At 39.8% G+C, this 23901-nt stretch overlaps 1 protein-coding gene across 4 annotated transcripts in view; it reads right to left on the bottom strand.

The window, feature by feature from the left end:
* ANO3 (anoctamin 3) overlaps positions 1-23901 on the bottom strand; it is a 212940-nt gene that overhangs the window by 129640 nt on the left and 59399 nt on the right. Inside the window, exon 1 of one of the 4 annotated variants that reach the window (XM_063332453.1) lies at positions 13936-14256. The exons of the other annotated variants lie outside the window; for them this stretch is intronic. Coding sequence (XP_063188523.1) covers positions 13936-13981 — 46 coding nt within the window. The 5' untranslated portion in view covers positions 13982-14256. Of the gene's footprint in view, positions 1-13935; positions 14257-23901 lie in introns of those variants that run through there. 4 annotated transcript variants of the gene reach the window in all.

The following is a 23901-nucleotide window of genomic DNA, read 5'->3' as shown; positions in this document are numbered from 1 at the left end:
TGTTGATAGATGCTGAAGTAGTTCTCATGAAAGGTATTACTTTCGCTCACTTCTTAGCCTACGAGGACCTCCTAAGACATTATATCCATATTAGCATCCATGATGCCAGATCTTAGGTTAAAAAGAAAAAAAGTGAAGTCTTATTCATGACAGCTAATGAACTGCTTGCTTGCATCTAGAAGCTCACGTGTCCAGCAACATCCAGAATTACTTGTGAGGAAGTTTGCAATATTAATGCAGGTTTGCACTTGCTCCCTGACTAGTTTTAGTAAGCGTTTTAAGAAAAAGAAAATCACTAAATTGGGAACTCAACAATTATTGTGCAGCATAGCGTATCTTCATCCAACAGCTACAGTCAATTTTTAGGCTATAGGTTCTTTATAATGACTCCAGCACTCAAGTATTTAGCAAGTATAAAATGAAATTTCAAAAGCTTTGTGTTTACAAAAGATAGATCATTCAAGAAAAACTAACAAATGAAATTAAAAGCAAAACAGCATGGGAAAGAATGCACATACCAAAATCATATTAATACGCACTTTCTAGGGGAAACTGTATTAAATAATTGTCCAATAAACAAAAGGAGTAAAAATGAACAAGAAAAGTAGCAACAACAACAAGTGCTAAAGAGTGTTGCCCCTTTCCCCCTCTAGCCCTGCACCTCCTGAAAACCCTGAATTACGAATGAAGAGAGGAAAAAAGGAGAGGAAAATACCCTAATGAAGCTAAAAGAGGCTAAAGTAAACCAAAAGGCTAAAAATCTCTAAACTAAAGTATATTTTTCATGAGAGTATACATTTTGAGGATTTTCTTGATGAAATCTACGAAACGCTCTGGACAAAGCTGCTGCTGGTTTGAATTTGGCTGTCATCATTTGCTTCCTCATAGTGTACTAATGCCCACATAATTAATGTAAGAGTGATGGTTTAAGAGGCTAGCATCTTTTCACTGATAGCTACTGCCTTTCTCTGAGGTATGGACATATATAGCGGATATATAAAATATAAATGTACATTTGGCAGCTTAACAAGAGTGCTGGAAATGAACTGGAACCTCATAACCATGTAGAAATGGGCTCTTTCAAGGCCCCAGTGTCAGTCAAGGATCCCCAAATGAGTGCACAGGAAGAAATGGCTTCACATATTCAACAGCAAGAGACAGCTACCGAAGCTTCCATCTCCTTTCCAGCTGCTTATTCTCTCCCTGTCTCTCCAGAAGTCATGAAAGGGCTCTGGTAAGCACAAGTGACAGATACCTCTCATCCGCTCTTCCTAATAGCATAGTCTTCTACACAAAGTACTGGGAACTGGAAAGCCTTTTGTCTTCTACTATCTGAAAGCTGGGATGGGAAGGGAGAAAGGGCATAGGCTTGATCTCTTACAAAAGAATAAATTATATAAATACGTTGGTCACAAAGAATGACCTAATTACAAAAAATACAAAACCAGGTATTTGTACAGTAGGGAAATCTAGCAATGAAGTCCTGTCCTTGGTGGAATGGTGGAGCACACTCTGTCACTTCAAATATCTACCATTTCAGGCATCAGTAGAGATAACAGAGTAAACCCACTAATTTTCTCTTGGTTCTTCTCTATATATCCTATCCGGTCTTCTCTGGTATTTTTCTCACCACATCCAGGGTTACACAATCAGATTATCTGAGCATTCAGAGAGCAAAACAGAGGATCTATCTTAAGCCTTCCATTTATAAGATACTTTCTTCACAGCCATTTCCCAGTTGACCAGACACCAAGTGAGGTATCTTTGCAATCCTTCTTGAACTTTACTCTTTTTAGCTAACTAGTCATGAATTAGTAACACCAACAACAGAACCGGTCAGAAATACTCAACACAGCAACTCTAAAGCAGTAAGTCCAAATTTTCACGGGCCCAGAATTTTCTTGAAATTTGATCAGCTCTTCCAAGCAGTCACACTAACGTGGCTTTCAAAATAGCCTATTAAAATTCCAGTAGAAAGAAAGTGACTGGCAGAAGAAACAAGTGAATAATTATCAAAACCAGAAAGAAAATTAAAATCATGATACCCTAATTATTCCACCTCTGCATAGCACTTTGAGTAGATATCTTAAAACTCATTTCTCCTGGGAGCCTCTGTGTGAACAAGAAAAGTGTTCACACTGAAAAGTTGGAAAATAAAAAGAACGTTATTTCTTCTTAATTTTTTCTACAGTAAATTTTAAAAAAGCCACAGCTTCAGAGTTTGGGGAGGTGGGGGAGTTTTTCACATTGATGTACTCTAAACTGTAAAACCCAGCTTCTCTTTTTTTTTTTTTTCTTAATTCATGGACAAGTATCACATTACTATTTCTTCTATTACCTTTTTTACCTAATGATTTTGGTATTTTTGAACTAATTGTTCTACATGCTAAGAAAAGAAAGACTCTGAAGAACATCCCCAGTGCTCTTTTTTTATGGTTGAATTTTGAAACTTATGTGGCATACAGGAACGCCTGCCTAGAAGATAATAAAGAACTGAACAAAAAACAACAGCCATGTAAAGAATAATCATTGTTTTGAAAAAACCAAAACACTTTCTATACTGTTTGGGATATTATAAAGACTGACAACTTGAACGAGACAGTCTTCATATATTCGTAATGTGAAATCTAAGCACAGAGCACAAACTTGTTTTAATACTCATCTTAAAAAACATTCAGTTTCCAGGTGCTTAGCTGTCTTTTCCCAGATCTCTCTCTTTTTCCTGGAACTTTACATAGTATTTAGTCAAGAAGTTGTGCCTAATACTTTTACTGATTGTAGTTTTCATTAATCATCCATACCAAAGACACTTGTTCCTTTTCCTTACATTACAAGGCTTTCTTAGCAGGCCAAGGTTATTCCCAAAAAACCATAAAACAACCGCAGGATTGGACTGGCGATTGTTAACCTCAGACAGAATTTAGCACTAGTAAAAATGCTTTTCTAAGTTAAAGGAAGGCTTGTTTTGAAGGCATTTATCTCTTTCTCTTTTTCCCTTGTTAAAGGGAAAAAATTGCTGAATAGCCAGTTTCATCAATTTCTTGATTCCTTGCCTTGCCTTGTTTTCATTCCAGCCTGTCAAGAAACTTGGATTCCTTCTGCCTAGGTAAAAAGTTTGACAGCAAATACCTATGGATGGCCAGAGGTATGAAATGAATTATTTCTAAGAGGTTATATATTAACTAGATGATAGCGCTGGTAGGTAACAAGCACAGCTTCCTTCTTCATGTTCATTGTGACCGTGAGAACATCTGACCTGTTCCCAGGTTCTCCAAGAGCTAGCAGTTCACTCCTAGTAGTAACACAGACGCAATGCAAGATGTGGAGGAGGCTCCTCACGTGACCAACTAATACACTTGTGAGAAACCTAACAGCACCAGAAAGCTCTAGGGAAGTTCCGTGTGATCTGAAGAAAAGCTTTGATTTCCAAGTCTTACCAAACTGAATCATTAAGTCTAACAAAAGGCAAAACAGTGGAAGATTGTTTATATCACTAAATAATCACGATGACTACAGTACTACTACTGTTGGATGCCTGGCACCAGACTTCAGCACAAACAAATCCCAAACACCTCAGAAAACAAATCGGACAACTCGCTCCCAAACCAATGCACCAGAATTGGACATAAGGTTACAAGATAGAAAGGCCATAAAGGCCAAAATGGATAACAGCCCAGTCAGACTGACAGCAGACAGATAGTCATAGAATACAAATCTAGTCATAGAATATGAATCTAGAAAATAACAATTGGACATGAATCTAGTCATAGGACATGAATCAGTCTAGTCATTAGAATATGAAGCATCGTTTTACCTTCTGAAGAAAATCTTTCCACTAAAGTACAAGCACTTATGAATGCACATTTCAAAACACTGTGTCTATCACTCAGACTGAATACAAGTCAATCTCACGTTTATTTCAAAGCTTCCTACAATATAAAACAATAGAAAGTTGGAGACACTCCTTTCCTACAGGAAAAAATAGTAGAAAGTTCAGACTGAACCCCAACAACACATTATATTTTACTTTAGAGTAATATTCTAAAGAGTAGTTGTTTCATGCCTCAGCCATGGAAAAACCTCTGAGAGTCCAGGAGATAAAGATTGTGGAACTTCTCTTTCCATGAGGCCAAAATGAAGTATTGCTCTCGCCTCATTAGCCTGTTCTCCTTACTGTTTTGGAGCGTGACTAATATAGTCTTTTTAATTCCTTTTCATCCACTACGTACGTTTGATAATGAGATACTGGATGCATCATTTCTTATTCATAGCTATACCCCATAAAAGCAAATGCAATCAAAATCTCAGGTACATCCATTGAAATTCTGCCGTTATCACTGAGAGTATGTGGGGCTTCTGTGTGGACTACATCCATAAAATCTTTATGACAAAGTTTTATTTATGTTCAAGTATGCTCAAGATAATTACCAAATCAATCACCATGAAATACCTTTGAGTCCAGCCACGTTTCAGGAAGGACAGCAATAATGATAAGTGCTTTCTTATGACAGGCTGTTTTTTCCACTCCGTTTTTCCATTTTATTTAGATGCTGGATTTCTAAAACAGCAACTTCAAAGCCCTGCCTTTCTTAAAAGCGTGAATTATTAATAGCAACATGGTTAAGCTCCTGTGCATTATTCATTTATTCCTACCGACTACTTGTGCTTCTAAAAATCCTTCCCCTCCTTTTTTACTGAGCCCTATACACCGAGGTACTTCACAATAGCCAGAGCAATGCATTGAAGGTTCTTGAATAGACAGCAGCACCTGCTTATGATACCTTAATATAAGCAAACTGCAGCGCAAAACATTTTATCTGAAAAATCCTTGCTTTTGCATATTAGAAAAAGGTTTCATAGTGATTGTAAAATGTCAGTCCTAATGCACGTTGATTCCTCTTTCCCTGGTTTGGTTCCTCCCCTAGCAAGTCTGGTACAGTCCTCAAATGCTCTCCCCCTGCATCCCATGATGTTCCCATGCCCCCCAGCAGGGACTGCTCTGGCTGTGATGTGCTGCGGAGAGCTGATGCCAGGGACCCACAGCTTTTAGATCTTTAGTTTGCAGTTGCTTCAGTGGTACACACACACTATCCACCAACTGCACTCAGGAGGCTGGACAACTTACAATGAAGGCTGCAGCTTGCCTAAGCCGGAATTCTGGGCTAACTCTGGGTGTAGCCATTAACTACACTATAACGAGCATATATACCTCTATAGAAGTGGTAACCAGGAACAGTTACTCAGGTCTAATTTCATATTTTTAAGAAAAAAAATAAATTTTCTGGTGGATACAGACTCGTTCAAAAAAAGTTTTAGATATTTAGGGTCAGCTTTTTTAAGTATTGGAGCACATCGAATTCCAACACCTTGCAAATAGCGTTAGGTGCATAACTGCTAACAACTACTGTATTGTTAGATATCCAAACGCTATTAAAAACAGCAAGTCGGCAAGTACCCTAACAGAGTATTTGCCTACATCTTTGAAAATCTTAAAAAAATCTGATTGCAAGTGATTGCAAGTGATTCAAAGCCCCTCAGGTGTGAGAGTGTCCAGTGGAATTTCACCTAAACAGCTCTGAAATTAAAACCTTCCTCTGCGAAGGATCAGCATTCAGAGATGTACAAGTGTTTATTGAATGCTTAATATATATCAGAAGTAAATGTTTAAAATACATAAAAATAAAAATTTGTACATCTCATATCTAACTTTTAAACGTGTCAACAAAATGGAAGTTCTCCCCACAAGAGAATTCAGGCCCCCAGGCCTCTCCGCTGAGACTATTCAAAATCCAGCAATACGTTTTGCCACGTTTCAATTTTAGGTATGATGCCAATACAGATCAGAAGCATTTTATGTGAGATTAAATGGTAACACAAAGGTCTTGCGTTTTTCTCTCAGCTGAAAGATCCAACCTCTGCAGATTCAAACACGCAGATTTTGCATTCAGGTGGTACCTGTTTCTCTCTGAAGTGTTTGGCTCTACACACACTCGCTTTCATTATTTTTCACACGCTCACAATATCACCTTCTTTGAAATCTGAATACCATCTGTCTATAACTTATTTTGTCCTCTTTCTTTTAGCAAGTGCCTTTGAAATCAATACTCAGTGCTGAAGCTGGTGCTGCTGACACGGCTTGATGTGAAGAGGGTTCTGCTGTGATATCTGCAAGTCCCCGGCGTACAGTCCCACTTCAGCAGAGCCAGCAAAGGAGCACCGCTTGCTTACACATGGAAGATCGTTCAATACGCTCAGTCTGCTTTCGCTACCTGCTATCGTTTTATTTATCTGCCCACCCACCTACCTATGATTCCTGTGTCTCCACATCAATACTCACCTTTCTATATTTGTTTTTATTTAGTTTTAAATAGTCCTTTAAAAAGTCCTCCCTGTAATCTCTCAACTCATTCAGAAATTTCTTAGGATTGCCTGCTGCTCCTACCATTTTCACTGTTTAATCCCCTTTGCTCTTTCGTTGCTATTTTCTCACACTATTAAGTTACTTCTAGAATAACCACACAGAAAAGGAAGCTAATGGACTGCTACAAAATAGCCTGAAGATAAAAGGGACTTCCCCCCACAAAAAAAATAATTCATTAATGGTTCAGGAAAATTAATTCATTAAAAGTACTAACACCACCGGTTTAATGAAGCAGAAAGATAACACAATATAAGTATTATATACATCAGACCTTCTGGTTTAGAAAGGCATACTATTGGTGTAGGTACTAAACAAACAGAAAGGAGTAAGGAATTTTTTGGGCAAGAGTAATCCTATTGAATCAGACAAGCAGTGAATAGAATATGACATTTCAGACGTTTTTCTAACTCCAAAGCGTGCCATCGTCACAGGAGTTATCTGCAGCATACGTGACAAGCTACAGCTCTTCAGTAACTGTGATGTACTTATGAATTTTTCAACGCAGATTTGAGAGAGCTCTAGTTTCCTTTGTTTGTGTATCCTTCTTGAGCTACCAGCACTACACAGCAATCCAGTAAGAATCACAGCCAAGAAGGAAGAAAACCCATGCGTCTTCTTGTCCTATGCTGTTACTAAAGAAACAAACACAAACAGTATGAACAGTGGCAATCTGTTGTTCAAAAGGGATTTCTGCAGATACTCTTCATAAGGCATGCTCTTCAAAGTACAGTTCCTCTTCCTGAGTTGCAGAGATGGAATCTATGAGGGTGGTGAGCCCCTGGCCCAGGTTGCCCAGAGAAGCTGTGGCTGCCCCATCCCTGGAGGTGTTCAAGGCCAGGCTGGATGGGGCTTGGAGCAGCCTGGTCTGGTGGGAGGTGTCCCTGCCCATGGCAGGGGGGTTGGAACTACATGATTTTCAAGGTCCCTTAAAACCCAAACCATTCTATGATTCTACGAATTTAATTCAGCACAATTTTGTGATTTCTTTTTTCCCCCTCAAGAGACCTCTACTTTTATTTAAGCAGATCAAACGGTTACAACATAAATGCTGCTACTTGCCTGATGTTTGCACATTAGAGATGACCCAAAAGAATAACTAAAATACCAGCTTCCTCAAAACCCCATTTAAAATAGTCAGATGGATGCTGAATTAAACTGTGACCTCACCAGTCAGACAAATGAACAATTCCTCACTTAAGTAATCACACTGGCTTCAGGCCCTCACAAGCCAGATGATAACCCAAATTGAGGCAGACTCAGAATCTCATTCTGGGAAAACAGTGATGAATTTGCATTCATTGAGGCTCAGAGTTGTTAAAACATATTGCTCTACGCTGTAGCTTAGTTTTGAGATACACTTGTCTCCGATAAATAATCTACTGTAACATATGCTTTAGGATATACAGAACTGAATTAATTCTAGAATGAGCTTGGTAAAGGGAATTTAAGATTTGTAACCCCATGAATGATGCTTTCTGAAAACATCACTGCGTGTCCGACTCAAGAAAACACAAACACACTCTTCAGTTTAGACAGGCCCAAGCAGAAAACAAGAGATCTTCCACGTTGCTCAGCAAGCTTGTGAATTTAGCGTAGTTAATTTCTGCTATCACAGTATGTCTACAATATGAATGGCTATATTTTGTTTGCTCACTTTTCAGTGGAAGTAAAAACCCAAACATCATTACTTTTCCAGTTGCTACCTAGCTGGCTGCATTGCTTGGAAGGCAGGGCTCTTGGTACCATTAGTTAAAATTATGCTTCAATTTCTTATGGTTGTTGGAGCTGTAAAACACCCTTAATCATAAAATATGTTGACTACTCCTAATTTTGTTGCAAAACTCTTTAATGAAATCTGGTATATTGAAACTACTATTACAAATATTCAACAGAATTTACACTGGCAGAGTTGTTTCATTTGTCGTCCTCATTTAGCAGATTTCAAAAATGACAAAAAGCAGAATAAACCTACCAAAATATGAAGGCAGAACTGGAACTTGCAATTTTCTGGTCATACTCAATGAAATATAAATGGTAAAATGAGAGTTCTAAAGAAAACTAGCGTTGGTGGGGGTTGCCTATTTTAACGGGTCCTTACTGAGGAAGTTTTGAAAAGCTTTGGAATAGATACAAGGTTTTTCCACAGATAATACTATATCAAGCTATACTTAAATCAGAATGTAGGAAGCTAATGCCCAGACATCCTACCACAGCATCATCGTCTGTAGACAGACAGCAGAGTTATGCGACAAAATTTCTGATTTCCTTAGCTTTCTCATTTAAAATATTCATTCAATGGGAAAAAAAATAAATTAGAAACAATATTTAACTTATTTCTACAGCACTCATGCACCTGCATAATATAAGGTTTAACATGTCATATTTAGTGATTATTTTCAATGAAGCTCTGTATTTTATTGAAATTACAACCTACAACAGTATATTCCAGAATAAAAAGACATTTTACGGGCACTTCTAAGGTGTCTGAAAAAGGTGAAGTGCATCTTAAGTGGTGCAGCTGTACCAGGCAACAAAAATAAGAGCAAATACAGCCAGGTAAGTCGCATTAAAAATTGGGCCTTGCTTTTCAGTGCCTGAAAGAGGGCATTATAAATGGCACCACTCGAATATGGTATCATTTTAAGGGAGTGTATTAATAGCTGCATTGGTCTCAGCTTTTAGAGTCAAGATGAGGATCGCTTTGAAATTTTCTGTACATGTTAGTGCTCCTTGGAATGCAAATGAAAGAGCTGAGCCTGAAAAATTCCTTTACTTACGCTGACATGGAAACCTGGCCCTTCTGCTCTGGAGAACAGCAGCAAAGAGTCACAATCTCTCATAAATTTTTGTATGACAGAATTGCACTTTCTAGTAATTTCAGCAGTCTCTTTGGATTATTAAGCTTACTAGGTTCACTGGTGCCACTGAAGTATCAAACATCCTTAGAGAATTCTCCATGAGAATCTTAATTACAAGTCCAAGTTTCTGAATACTGAAAACTCTGGAGCAATATAAAAAATGATATCTTTACAAACTCTCATTTAAATTCACAAGTTAAATGCAAATTAAATTCACAAGTTGTTTTATAAAGAATGCAGGTCATTAAGATCTTAAAATTAGAGTAAAAGAATAATAACAGAAAAACTGTATTCTACAACAGCAGTAGTCCTCTAAGTAGCTCCAAGCAATTTAGAAAGATCGTTTAATGAAGTAACAAGTACCTCCATGAAGGGAGAACAACTGTAGCTTCTTAAAGATTCTCAACCCAACCCTCAATCCATCTGAACCACACTACAGCTTCAGATGGCTAATATATAAAATGAAACAAAATATTTGGCATGCAGATCTAGGAATACATCTTTTACGGAGGTAACCTGATTTGTCCAGGAGTCACACAATTTCAAGACAAATCCCTGGAGACGATAAATCAGAGCTCTCAACAAAGACATAACACATATGGAAGCTGCTGAACCCCTTCCTGTCCCATTGCACACCTCGAATAGGAAGCACGAGAAGCACCCCAAATTACCCACTGGATTTTAATCTGCAGTCCACATTCCTAAAACTCATGTACCGTGCTAAAAGCAACTCAATTTTAAGGCTCGAACATATTTTCTTTTTCTCCAGCCATGAACTCTTTCATTAAAAAGCTTTGACAGGGGTATTAGAAAGAATGACAATAGTCAATAAAAGCACCCAGCAGAGCACACAGGAAATTGCAGTTTGTGTATCAGGACTGAAGTCCTAGATATTTAAAATTTTAAGCATTGGCATTGCCTTGACCTGTACCCTAAATGCAGGTTTTACCTTCTGTCAGGCCAGAAACATTCAAAACCATTCACCATCAAGTATCTCTTAAAAGAAAGCCTCTTGGAAATTAGGTCGCCTTCCCTTCTGAAGGATATAATTTTTCAATAGAGCTCTCTAATAAAAAAAGCAATTGCTTTGCACCAGTCTTGTACCCATTACGGAAAACACCAAATCTACCATAAGACTACCATATCCTTTTATGTCCTACATTTAAAAGATTCAATTGTGATTGGGATCAAACATCAAATCCTAATGAGCTGCCTTTCCCTGGAATTATTAAGCTACAAATTATGTATGGAGATGATCTCTGTTCTCATCAATGTTATCTTATTCTTATTTCTCCTTCCTGAATAATTATTTGTTACTTAGCAGTTTTAAGCAAAAATGTGTATTAATGTCTGAGGATGGAGATTTTTCTTTTCTGAAGCATGGCTATGGAAAAAACTAGTAAACAAGAAACATTTTTTCCTTTTCTCTCTGACACAATTCTTCAGAGGCCATAGGTTCATCACCTTTTGAAGGGGTAAAAAAGTGTAACAGCATACATTTAATAACAAAATTTTTATCTCCAAGAATATTACTGAGGAAAGTAATTTCAGTAAAAGCAGTTTCTGCCACAGTAGAGATTAAAAATAGCCACAAAATACTATACAGATGGCTCAACAGATCTAACACATTACTGTGCAGAGACACAGATTACTCTACCTCTAGGACACTGCTCTTTTTGATAGGCATACCTTTGGATACAAGTAGAAGAAGAAAAAATTGTGGGGGTGAAGAAGAATGAGATTCGTTTCTTCAAAATGCTCCGTGTCTTTTTATAACACTACGTTAAGCTCTGCTGCAGCTTTTGAAAACCGAGGGTTTCACTCTGCTACACAATCTGAACAAAGAGCAAGACAAAACCATGGTGGCACATGGTGGCAGCCTCCTACTGCAACCGCCTCCTCACTCTGTCAAGAAGGAAAAAAGAAAGAAAAAAAAAAATAACCCACCAAACTCTAACCAGAGACAAATCCTTGGGTTATAAATGCCTTTTTATTTTATTTTTTCCTCTTTTCTCCTTCTTATTGAAGATTCCTAGAAACCCAAGAAACTGAAGAACTTGGTTCTATTCTTCAAAGCCTTGTAAAGACAGCTTTGGTCCTGAACGCACTACTTATCTTCTCAGCTAGAACAAAGTGCTCAGAGTAGTTAAGGAAATAAAATGCGGTCTAGCCCATTCGATCTCGCATCTTAAAAGTTAACTCTCTTCAGCAAGTGAATCTGAATATTATGTTACCTGGCAATAGGTACAGGCTCTGTTTCTAAAAAGGTTAAAATCGATTTCCATTTATTTTCAGGAACTATTACCTTCATTGATTTATATCCTTCCTATATGATTCAGACTCCACACAGAAGTAATGCCTGTTCAATCCCCCCAAAGAAATGAAGCTTGGTCTTAATGCAAGTGAAGCATACAAGGCACAGCTGTGATGGGCAGCTGGCCATTTCATGAGGATTACCACTGATTCTATAAAAAAAGGGAATTTAGGGCACTGGGTTTTGAGCAGCTAGAAAACAACCAGTGTATTTAGTCAAAACCTTAGCTACAGTAAGTTAGAAATGACAGTAAGCGAAATTTTAAATTTAAAGTAGGAGAATGATATAAAAATAACAAATTCAAGAAAACTACACAAAATGATATGATGCTCTCTGCTGCTGGGAGATCAGTGCCTATGGACTTCAGAGTATCAGATTCTCAGCTTCTTTTAAATACCTCATGATTAGATGATGAGTTCTTGATTATGATTAACATTTGCTTAGTTTTCCTGTAGCCTTTTACACAAGATTTCACGCTGTCCTCCCCCATCCCTAGAAGCTGTAGGTTGAGAAAAACAGAGACCAAGATCCTTCAGGTGGATTTAGCACAAATCACACTGCGTATGAGATATTCAGGAAAGGGATATACATACTAGTCAATGCCGTGCAGGCTCCATAGCTCCATAAAAGCATCCTCTCTTTTCCAAAGCCTTATGACGGGCAAGGTGCCTTAATCAGGATTTCTTCAGGAATACGGAGGAGAGAACAACAATCTACTTATTGAGATGTAACTAGCAAAACCCACTAGGTTATTTTGAAGTTTTACAACTACCACAAACATACAATTTCATAAATCGCATGGCATAGCTTGGTTTCAAGCAACTAAATTTCATCCCTGAACTTGAACATAATGAAGTTAGTTTTGGGGTGGGTTTTTTTTAAAAGATTACGACAGAACAGCTGAATAGCTCCTGAAGGGTCTTGACAGGACTCTGGAAGTCGTTAATCATTACTGTAATTAAAGAAACATTTCCTTATGAAAACTAAGGATTAACACTGTGGCTCCAAGTCACCTGATACTTTTATAAACACATCTACATCAGTTGTGGGGGGGGTTATATTAATTAACTTTGAACCTGACTAAACGAGACATTTTACAATTTGAGACAACACCACTCATTACTGCGCACAAGATAAGATTAAATGGAAAACCTCTACAGCAAGGAACTAGATTTATTGTGGAATTACCAGAATGGAATAAGTGCTTTGAATTATTTATTTCCCACTAACCATTCAAAGAGAAGAACTTGAATGTGGCAAAATCCAATAAGTGAACCCACGATTTATGTATGAAGCAGACCACATTAAATCATAATTTATGGTATACTATAAGAAAAAAAAAGTTTGTTAACAACTAAAACAACAGGAAGAATGCAAAGGGATGCTCATAAAGAAAGAAATCTTGGTTCCATCTTATCTGTCAAAGTAGAATAACAGAGAAAAAAAAAATATAGTAAAAACATCAGTTTCAGGATCAAGAAAAAAAACCAAACAAACAAGGTTTGTTGTGGGAATTCTAGTGGGAGGTGTCCCTGCCCATAGCAGGGGGTTGGAACTAGATGATCTTTAAGGTCCCTTCCAACTCTAACCATTCTACAATGGTTCTATGAACTATCTTTTGTCTATCAGGAACACAATAGAGATTTTATAGCGACGGTAATCACAACTGAAAATTTACCTTTCCATCTATTGACCAGGAAAAGCTTTTATTTTGCCTTGAAAAACCCCAAAACAACCAACCAACCAGATAAAAGGACTGACCCAAAGTAGCACTTGTAACGCCAGAGCCCCCCTCGCAATGACAGATATTACTACTTCTTAAGATTTACGCTTGGGCAACGGCACGATGCGAAGACAAACCAGAAACAACCCTAGAAACAACAGCCGAGGGTGACCGACCCGTCCGCATCACTCAGATCACCTGTACAGCAACTGAAAGCCACAAAGCAGCACCTTTTCTCAGGGAGAAAAACTTTCCCACCGAGGGAACGGCTGGCGGCGGCCGGGCCGGGGCCGGGGCCGGGACCGGGACCGGGACCGGGACCGGGTCGGTCGGGCCGGGGCCCCTTGGCCCCCGCAGCCGCCGGGGCGCGGGATGGCGGCTCGGCTCGTCCCTCTGAGCGTCCTTCCATGCGCTGCCACCTCGCGTCTTGAAAACCGGTAAAATACCCGAAAACATCAACACGCCTCCGGAGGGGGACCCGCATGCGGGCACCCACAGAGGATGCACCTGGCACCCGCCGGGGCGTTCCTGCGCGGAAACCGTAGGGGGGACCCGCAGCCGCTGGGAGCGGCGTGTGTGTCCCCCTCCCCGGGCGATGGGGACAGAGATTTCTACTGACCTTTCTGCTGCCGAAAGGACTGGATGGAGCCCGAGTGGTGAACCATCTTGGCGGACGGCAGCCTGCCAGCTGCCAGACCGCCGGCTGCGGGGCGGTAGCAGCGGCGGGGGCGGGAACCCGGCGGCGCGGCCTCGCCCGCCCCGGCCCAGCTCGGCCCGCCCCGGCCCGGCCCGCAGTCCCCGGCGCCGCCGTTGCTTTGGTAACGGGAGGACCGGCCCGACCCGCCGCGCAGCGGAGGCCGAGGGAATGGCGCCGGCAGCAGCCCGGCGGGGAGAGGCGCTAATGCGGGGCTGCGAGGGGCGGGGTCGGAGCCGGCGGCTTCCCCCACCCGCCGGGGAATGGGAATTCGGTCAGCCCCGGCCGCCCTCAGTGCTGCCGCAGAGCGGGGACCGGCGGGGTCTGCGACCGCCCCTCGGGCGGGAAAGTCTCTGAGGCGGAGAGCGGGCCCGAGCCCAGCCTCGCCCAAAAACCCGTCATCGGGCTGGTTTTGTTGTTCCTGTGGCCTTCCTGTAACCCTTGTCTCTCTTTAGAAGACATCAGGTGTTACTGGTGAGCTACTGGTGAGACCTGCTCAAAGCAGCTCTGCAGAGAGGGACCTGGTGGACATCAAGTTGACCATGAGGCAGCAGCGTGTCCTTGTGGCCAAGGAGGCCAATGGTCTCCTGGGGTGCATTGAAAAGAGTGTGGCCAGCTGGTCAAAGGAGGTCATACTCCCCCTCTGCTCTGCCCTGGTGAGTCCACATCTGGAGTATTGTATCCAGTTCTGGGCTCTCCAGTTCAAGAAAGACAAGGAACTGATGGAGAGAGTGCAGCGGAGGGCTACCAAGGTGATTAGGGGACTGGAACATCTCTCTCACAAAGAAAGGCTGAGGAACTTGGGTCTTTTCAGTCTAGATAAAAAGACAACTGAGGGGGGATCTTATCAATGTTTATCAATACCTAACGGGTGGGTGTCAAGAGGATGGGGCCAGACTCTTTTCAATGGTGCCCAGCAACAGAACAATCATAGAATCATAGAATTTTCATGGTTGGAAAGGACCTTTGAGATCATCGAGTCCAACCATACACACACCAAAAAAAAAAAAACCAAACCCCAAAAAACCCGACAACAAACAACCTACAATCTCTGCCACTAGAGCATGCCCTGAAGTGCCAAATCCAGACGTTTCTTAAACACCTCTAGGGACGGTGACTCAACCCCCTCCCTGGGCAGGCTGTCCCAGTGCCTGACCACTCTTTCAGTAAAGTAATTCTTCCTAATATCTAACCTAAACCTCCCCTGCCGCAACTTCAGACCAAGGGGCAACAGGCACAAACTGGAACACTGGAAATTCCATCTCAACATGAGTAAAAACTTCTTTCCTTTGAGGGTGGCAGAGCCCTGGCACAGGCTGCCCAGGGAGATGGTGGAGTCTTCAACTCTGGAGACATTCCAAACCCACCTGGACACGTTCCTGTGCCACCTGCTCTAAGTGAACTTGCATTGGCAGGGGAGTTGGACTAGGTGATCTCCGAAGGTCTCTTCCAACTCCTGACATTCTGTCATTGTCTGTTAAGGGAAGCTAAGTATAAACTGCACCTCCTTTAATGTAGTAACAGACGCGTTTACACCGAGGCACTGTGAGTTTGGTTTGTATGTCAGCCCCTCCATCCCCGTCATCGCACCATAAACCTGTGTTGCATCACCAGCCTTTTTTTCATATATGTTATAAAATTTACAGTCTTAATCTTACTGGAGATGGCTTTTTACAAAAAGACACTGAATTGCACATTCAAGGCCTGATGTGGCCCATTTCTATGCTATTTGTGTTATAATTTCCCCTTTGTCCACAGTGTATGCCAAGAGGCTCATTCCAGATGATAAAAGAGTCAAATTTATAAGGCTTTAATATCTTTCCCTGTCTCCCTCTGCTGGCATTATTCTCTCTGGATTCTGAGTAAATTTCACGATAGTATCATTCAACTCCTGTACAATGTTTGGGGTTTAATTTTTCTACCACGATTACCTCTTTTTCTGATCCTCCTAAATTCAGTCAGTCCATTATTCCAGCTTGCATCTAGAGTATCTACCTCCTCTTCTCCATTTAGGGATACACACTTTATTTACTTGACAGGAGTTAATTAAATCACCTATTTCAACATCTGCAGCTCCTTCAAAGTGTGGGGCTCCATTTGTGTGCTAAAAGATACACTAGAGATTTCCTCCGATATTAAAGCAAAGCTAGAACTTTCCCATAGTTGACTGGGGCTTGTAGTATACCATCTGCTTAAAAAATGACATGATTGCCACCCCTTACTACAGGCCTGTCTGTACTATAAAGTTGTACTACTATGTCGATACCAGTTTAGTTAAACCACCATGATAGGTACATATCTGTTTTTTTAGTATAAGGATGTTTTTCCACTATGAAAAAAATACCGAAAAGCCATATATAAAACCAATACATCCGCACAAGGGCTCTTATAGTTAGATAGATAAAATAAAAACTGCATCCTAACCAGGGAGGTTTTCTCCAGCACTTCTTTCTAGAGTATACCAGACATTGCTTTTATGTAACGCATAGCTGACACATCCAACTGTTACCATAAGGGAAAAAAATAACCTTACCTCCTCAGGATAGCTGACCAAATTTTGTTTTTGTTGGGAACATTTGCAGAAGGTTTGTTGTCAGTTAGTTTAGGAAAAGATGCAGAAGCTATGGTGGTGCAAAGACATTATCCTACTCATTTGTCAGTCTCTGGGAGCTTTCTGCACACTGAAGGTAATAATGAGGCATTCCTCTGCACTCCAGCAATTTCAGGAAAACTGCTGGGAACAGCTCTTTCCCGCTGAGAGACAGCACTATAGATGTTCCATGGCAGAATAAGGCAAGTGGAGACCAGCCAGGCTGGCTCTTGTTGATCAACAAATGCTGGAAAACAAGGAGCAAGCCAAAAGAAGAGGTAGCATCAAGTCCTTATTTACCTTCAAGCTTTAATGTAGATGTTAGAATGGACAAGTAGCAATTAAAACCAAAATCTATACCCAGCAACTGGGAGTCACCAGAGGAAAAAAAAAAAGTATAATTCAAACTATAAACTTAGTAGTTAATAATCATATGTAGTCCGCAAACAGCAAGTGTAGTTCTTTCTGTAATGGTCTAAACCTTTGTAAGGTTCTAGGCCCCAGCTATTTCTCCGAGTGACCTTGACTGACACCTTTGACTTGCAGGTGAAGTAGAAGAGCAGCATACATTATGTTCCCTTCCTTACCAGAGGAAAACAAGAGGGCCGTTATCTGTTCTCTTATGATAATAATCTACAAAATGCAGAGGGGAAGAAAAGGTGCCGGTAAGTAAAATTACAGCCTAAAGAGGTTATCTCACAAACTCTTGGAAAAGGGGCTGTCAGCTGGCTGGGACTCAGCGCCATCCATCTAATTTGTCATCCACAGTCCTCCGTGGAGAGTTAACAGGACTGAATTCAAATAGATTTATCCAACTGTGTTAGTGCACAGAACGATGGGGAGAAAAGCCAGGCTAAGGCAGTGCTCAGAAACACAGCAGAAGAATTAAATTCTGAGGAAATAAATTACTTATTTTTCTACTAGTTTCTTAATAATAGAGCTCTATTTTTAGCAGTAGATAGCACATACACACGAAACTACAGATATGACAGCTGGGAGTAAGGTCTGCAAAGAGAAGAAAAATATCTCTACAAAGGTGTTTTAAAATTAAATCCTTCACACTGTTGCCTGACTAAGCTTGATAATTGCAAAATATGATAATATGAGAAGCTGGAAAGATAATTATTTGGTAAATAAGGAGAGATTGGTCCAGTTTAATGGTATTTTTAGAGTGCAGACAACAGAACAATTACTAATCGATGGCTAAGATATGTAGGAAATGCGTACATTCTTAAGCTTCATATGCACAAACTACCTTGGCCCTGAAGCTCATTAAAATAAAAATCTACCCTCGCATTCACTGGCTAGCGAATACTCCAGCTTTTGAAATCATTAGTTATATTAAGCCAAGTCTCACATTATATCTCAGTAATATTTTGTAAACAGATCAAAATTCTGGATTTAGTGAAGAGATCAGGATCAAACAGAACTACACTTAAACCTTGTATCTCTACAAGGCAACAGAACCAAAATCATGACTCAAAAGGTTAAGGTTGATGTGCTCGCACATCTGACTGAGTTTTTCCTCAGGTTTGAGGTATTCAGTTTTGACATTAAGATTAACTCTGTTTTACAGACAGACAGGCCTTTTTCATTAAATAGAGTCTTTGTCAGGAGAGATTAGAAAGTAAGATTTGTTATTATGGTCTCGCTTCATCATAATATGTGTAGTTCTATGCATATCTGTATTACTTGGGATCTGTAAAAATTTTGCCTGATAAGGGCAGGAAGACCGAGTCTCCAGATTTACTTTCTATCAGGAAGCTGTTTTGCTAGTAAAACAGGCTATGAGAGAGATATGCTTTAAATTAAATTTTATAATTCCATAGTGCTTTTCAGAAAGTCACAGGAAATAGAACCTTAAATTAAAACCTAATTATCCTGTGATAAGTGGCGTATGACAATTATTTCCTTAAGAAATACAGCCATCGCAAAAGTTAATTATAGCCAGCTGTTAACTATCGCCCAGAAAGAAAGCTAAAATTGGTCCAAAAGAAACTCATGAGGTTCAGTGAGTGCAAAATTGCGCACCTGGAAAAACCCCATACATCAATTCAGGCAGCACCTCTGATGGGAAGGACCTGAAGGTTATGGGAAACACCAGCTTGAATACCAGCCAGCTGCGCCCTTGCATCACAAATAAGGCAAACCTTAGAAGAAATGTAGCCAGCAGATCAAAGGGTTATTAATCCTCTTGACTTGGCATGACTGTAGCTGCACTTGCAATATAGTGTCTTGCTTTCCTGCTTCACATCCTTTCCATTCAGGAAAGGCATTAAAGGACTGAAGAAAGTCTGTAAAAAGGGCTACCCTGGATGGTAAGGGGTCTACAATATATAAACTGTGAGAAGTTGAAAAAACTGGGTTTATTTAATGTGAAAAATAAACCACAGAGTTCCATCAGCCTACAATAACTTGGAAGTCACTTGCAAAGATGACAGTACAAAGATGACCTGGATTAGTGACAACAGCCACACATTATGGCATGTGAGATTCAGACTGAACACTAGGAATAAATTTTTACAGCGTTGGTAATGCACCGTCAGAACAGGTTACCCACAAAGTAGTGAAATATCTATCCTTGAAGGTTTTCAAAATTTACTTCAACCAAGCTATGTCTGACGCGGTTTGGTGATGGCAGTGGTGATGGCAGCTTCAGAATAGGAGGTTGGATTAGATGAACTTCAATGTTTATAATAGAGGATGCAATAAAAAGCAAATGCAAGGGAGCTGGAACCAGACTAATTCAAACCAGGAGGCAGACACACAATTTTGAATTGTTATTAAAACAAACTATAAAGTTATGTTATTTTTTTCATATCTGTAATGAAGGATTTTATTGAATATATGCTTATGCAGCTCATCAAAGTGCAGAATAGCAAGATAGTATTAAATGGCCTATACTATAAATTCAAAATAAAATGTCCCTTCTCAAACATACGAATTTCTAAAATTCTTGCAAAGTACAATTTCTAAACAATTTGCAAGAAGATTTTGGGGATCAGGGTGATTCTTTAGTCTAAAATGTTGTTTGAGCAGGGGCATTAAATGTTTACAGCAGCACCCAAAATCATTGATTTTTTTAATCAATTTTTATGTAATACATTTAAATAGTATGAAAAATTAATGTTCACAGAATTGTTGAGCCCATCTCTTTCAAGGAGGGCAGCTCTGCAATGCAAAATGATCTTGTTCAATATTTGCAGTAAAATTGTTTGCGAATGTTCTGATCTTACTGAAAACAATGGGAATTTTGCCATAGAGCCTGGGATGATGGGGAGGCCCTTCATTAGCTCTGATAAGGCTGTCGGGCACTATGGAGAAGGTCTAGAAAGCTGATTACGGAGCATGCTAAATTGTGTAGTAGATTAATTTTAAAATTGAACATTTCTATAAAGTTTTTACTTTGTATTGCTAAGACACTAACTCTTGAAATCTCACTGATTTCCATATTTTAATATTTCATTTCTATGGTAATTTAAGAGAAGTCTTCTCTCTGTCTAGATAGAATTTTCTTATATCCATGGAATTGACTGTATTTTCTGACTAATGTAAAGTGTTTGGGCCTTGATTCTGTAGCTCACTGTAACTGCATTGCTTTTAAGCTTATGTTTTATAGATTCATGTTTATATCCTAATAATTTCCCTGAATACAGTTACTTTTCCAGTTCTGGCCTTAGTTTATCCAGCTAACATGAGGAACAGAAAGAAACTTACAGTTGGTATGTTAAAGAAAATTTAATTTCCCTCAGCAAAGCAGCTCCATTTTGTTCTAGAATATTTGGGTCAAAATGCCAAGCCAGAATTCTAAGGAGTTCGGCATTCTTGTGGCTGGTATACACTGGAACATACCTATACAGAAGTGAAAAGATGGTGAAATGTCGGTTTGCTAAAAAATCCTTCTATAATATTGCAAAGAGATTATAAAGAAAGCACTAGTGTCAAGAAGCAGGTGAAGAGGGAAAAACAGAATTATAATAGCAGCATCCAATATTCATGTCTATCCAAATTTCCCAGGTAGGCAACCTTCTATAAAGTCATATTTTTCTTTTCTATTGTAAGTCGCAGTTTTCTTATTTCGCATTTATCTGAAGCAAAAAGCAAGAAAGATTATTGTTAACCAACTCGGCAGTACCAGCTACCAAACTGCTGCAAAATAATTCTATTTCTGATTAGCAGCCTAATATGCCAAGTAAAGAAGAAAATAATCAGATAGACAGAAAAAAAGATCACTATCAATAATGAAGTTATCTATCATATAATTTCTGTTTCCACTGTATAAGCCTATTCTGCAAACCTGTGCCTCTTTTCTTTAGTGCCATGTGCCCAACACAGGAGCCTCAAGAGCGACAGCAGTAGAAACTCTTGGAAACAAGACGTTAATATAGTCCTTAGCTGTATAGTCTAAATTTCCAGAAAAAAAAACAAACCAACCCCCAAACTCTACAGTTATCCTTTTGGCATTTCTTCCTAGATTTACTATTGTTCCCTGGGTCTTCAGCTCCTCAGTTTAGAGATTAACCCTCTATTATTGCTTCGGGCATTTCTGACAGCCAAGTCTTTCATCACCTCCAAGCTAGTTCTGTTTAGAACTTCTTAACTCTTACTATTTGGGTTTCTTTGGCCGCATAACCTGCTCTTTTTCCCAACTACACTTTTTTGCCCTCTCTCCCCCCAAAAGCCAAGAAAAGGTACCTTATGAACTATTAAAAGGCGGAACAGGGGACAAACGAACGCAGTTTATGAGCATGGCCAGCCACTCGGCACGTAAAACCTCTACCTGCAAGTCATTTGGCTATTCCCACTCACGTCAAGATGGAAAGAGTAAGACAACGGTACATGAGCTTGACTTGTTACCTGCACACAAGGGAGAAGTGAAATTGATTGATATCATTCATTCAGGAAAGACAGTCTTTCCTGATATACATTTCCTTACAGAACTCAGAACAGCAAAGTCCAAGTCCACAGCTGAAAGTTCAAGGATTTCAGTAATACAAACGAAATGGTTCAACTAAAACAGGATAGCCTCTTGACAGCAGCTGGCACCGTAATGTAATGTCACTGCATAGCAATATCAGACTTTTTCCTTTCCAACTTGTGTAAAACACTGAAATTCAGGTGTGGTAATCTTACCCCTAAATTTATCTCACAGCATGCCTGCGTTCCTTGTCAGCCAAACTGCCATCATCCAAAGCAAAAGGAACTACTGAGAATTTCTTCAAAGATGGCTATTTCTTCACTGCAGCATCATCAATGAAATCGTAACAGGGTGTTTCAATTAGCATCTTCCCAGAAATTTCTCACTTCAGCATCATGCTCGCATGCAGCTTTGGCCTTTTTTCCTGTTGCATGACTAGACTCCTCCATGGCTGCATAACCCCATGTCAGGTACTGTGTCCTCATTCCAGCTCGCCACTAGAACTTTTCGGCATGTATTTTCTCTGACAGCGACATCTGAGAGTGGATCGATGCCAAACGTGTGAGCTGCAAGCCCACACGCGTATTTACCATGCATCAATCACCTCCCCATCATTTTGGAAGAAACATACTGAGGTGGGCTATCCTATCCCATCCCACAGACTTCTGCATTCCATCACCACAGATCTTGCCTGCTCGGCTATACCAGGTGAACTCCCACAAGACTCATAGGCAACGTTCTGCAGGGGAATTAGCACGGTGCCATCTGGCCTAGCAATCCTATATTCTGACCTGGGGAGAACGATACTATTAAACAAGAAGAAGATACGCAATAATAACATTGCAGATGCTTTTTTATAAAATTGATCTCTCTGAGCGTCCTTAACTTCACATCCAAATGCAATGATATGGGCTTTTTTATTATAGGGCAGAAGTGGAGTGCTTTCTTCAATTACTGAGTATTTTATGTAGATTTTCAAAGGACCTAAGATTGACGGAAAAGTGGGGTGAGATTTTCAAATGTAATAAATTTGTGATCACATGTTGCCTTTAATTTGATCACGGTTCATCAACACCTCTGAAAATTTCAAATAATAAAAAAGGCTTATGTATTTCCGTTTTAAAGAGTCATGATGAAAAAATGTTCCAGAATTTAAATGCTGTGTTGTTGAATTTGCAAGCCAGAAAATCAAAGTAATGCCGAATTGCATGATACCTGAGGAAAAATTAGACGTCAGGAAGTGGGTGATGGGAGAGGAACACTTTCCTTGTCTACAAACGCCACACTAATTGCATGGCACCGACATGGGCCCCATAAGAGCTACAAGGAATCAAATCAAATCCGCTGTGAATGTTCTCAACGATTTATTTCAAGAGATACCTAGATTACACTTTGTTCCTATACACACACAGGTAGTCTATTAGTGTGTTAAAACATGGTTTACCCTCAGAAGATATATTTATTTCTATGCCTCTTACATGAGCCAAGTGAACTCGCTGCAGACGGGATATTTGTACACTACTCGTATCCTGGACAAACAGTAATTACATGCCAAATGCTGTAAAAAGAGTAATCTCTTGGAACATGCAGTATGTACTGTTAAAGAATAATAAACAAGAGTATGAATGCTGAGGCTTGTGGACTACTCACCAGACACACCTGCAAAACCAGAACGTAAAACAGAATTAACCAAATAAACAGATTTCTTTTGATTTTTTCCTCCTCCTCCCCCTTTCCCAATTTAAATTCTTCTTTTCAGTTTCAGGCAGTGGTGTATTTGCCTAGCCTTCTGATCCTGAATCTTTTGCATTTAAAAGATGTCATACTTTGAAAAAATGAGTTGTATGTGGCCACAGGAACAATAGAAAAATGCAGTCAGTTTCATATACCTTTAGGTATAATTTTCTAAGATATTACAGGGAAATGAAGGTTTTCTTCACTGAAGAGGGCATTTCTAGCTTAACTTTCTCTTTTTTCCTCTTCCTTTAAATGGAAATTGGAGAAGTTGAGAAAGCGTGCAAGTATCAGTGCAAAGGATAATCTTTTTTTTTCCTGAGAGAGAAATGACATTTTTCTTTTAGCTTTTGGAGTAGATGGAAGGTCATAGAGCATTTTTAACAGTATTTTCTTTAGACAAAGCAAATAGTAAGCAAATAGTTTGTTCTGCCTCCCTTCCTCTCACTTTTTCCCTATGAGGCATCCATGCAAGACGCGTGACGTACTTTCATTCCACTGTGGGGTGAGAACATGAAGGATTACATACAGGTACCATCTATATGTCCCTCTATATATGCAGGCTTTATACAGGATGTAAAGTAGGAAAGGCATTCCTGCAGGCTCCTGGGGGGTGGGTAAGGGGACCAGCTTGCAGCCAGGGGAAAAG

Source organism: Chroicocephalus ridibundus, chromosome 4 (genome assembly GCF_963924245.1).
Source record: "Chroicocephalus ridibundus chromosome 4, bChrRid1.1, whole genome shotgun sequence".
Classification (NCBI taxonomy): Eukaryota; Metazoa; Chordata; class Aves; order Charadriiformes; family Laridae; genus Chroicocephalus; species Chroicocephalus ridibundus.
The sequence above is the reverse complement of the archived record's forward strand: the minus strand, read 5'-3'. Positions and strand labels throughout refer to the sequence as shown.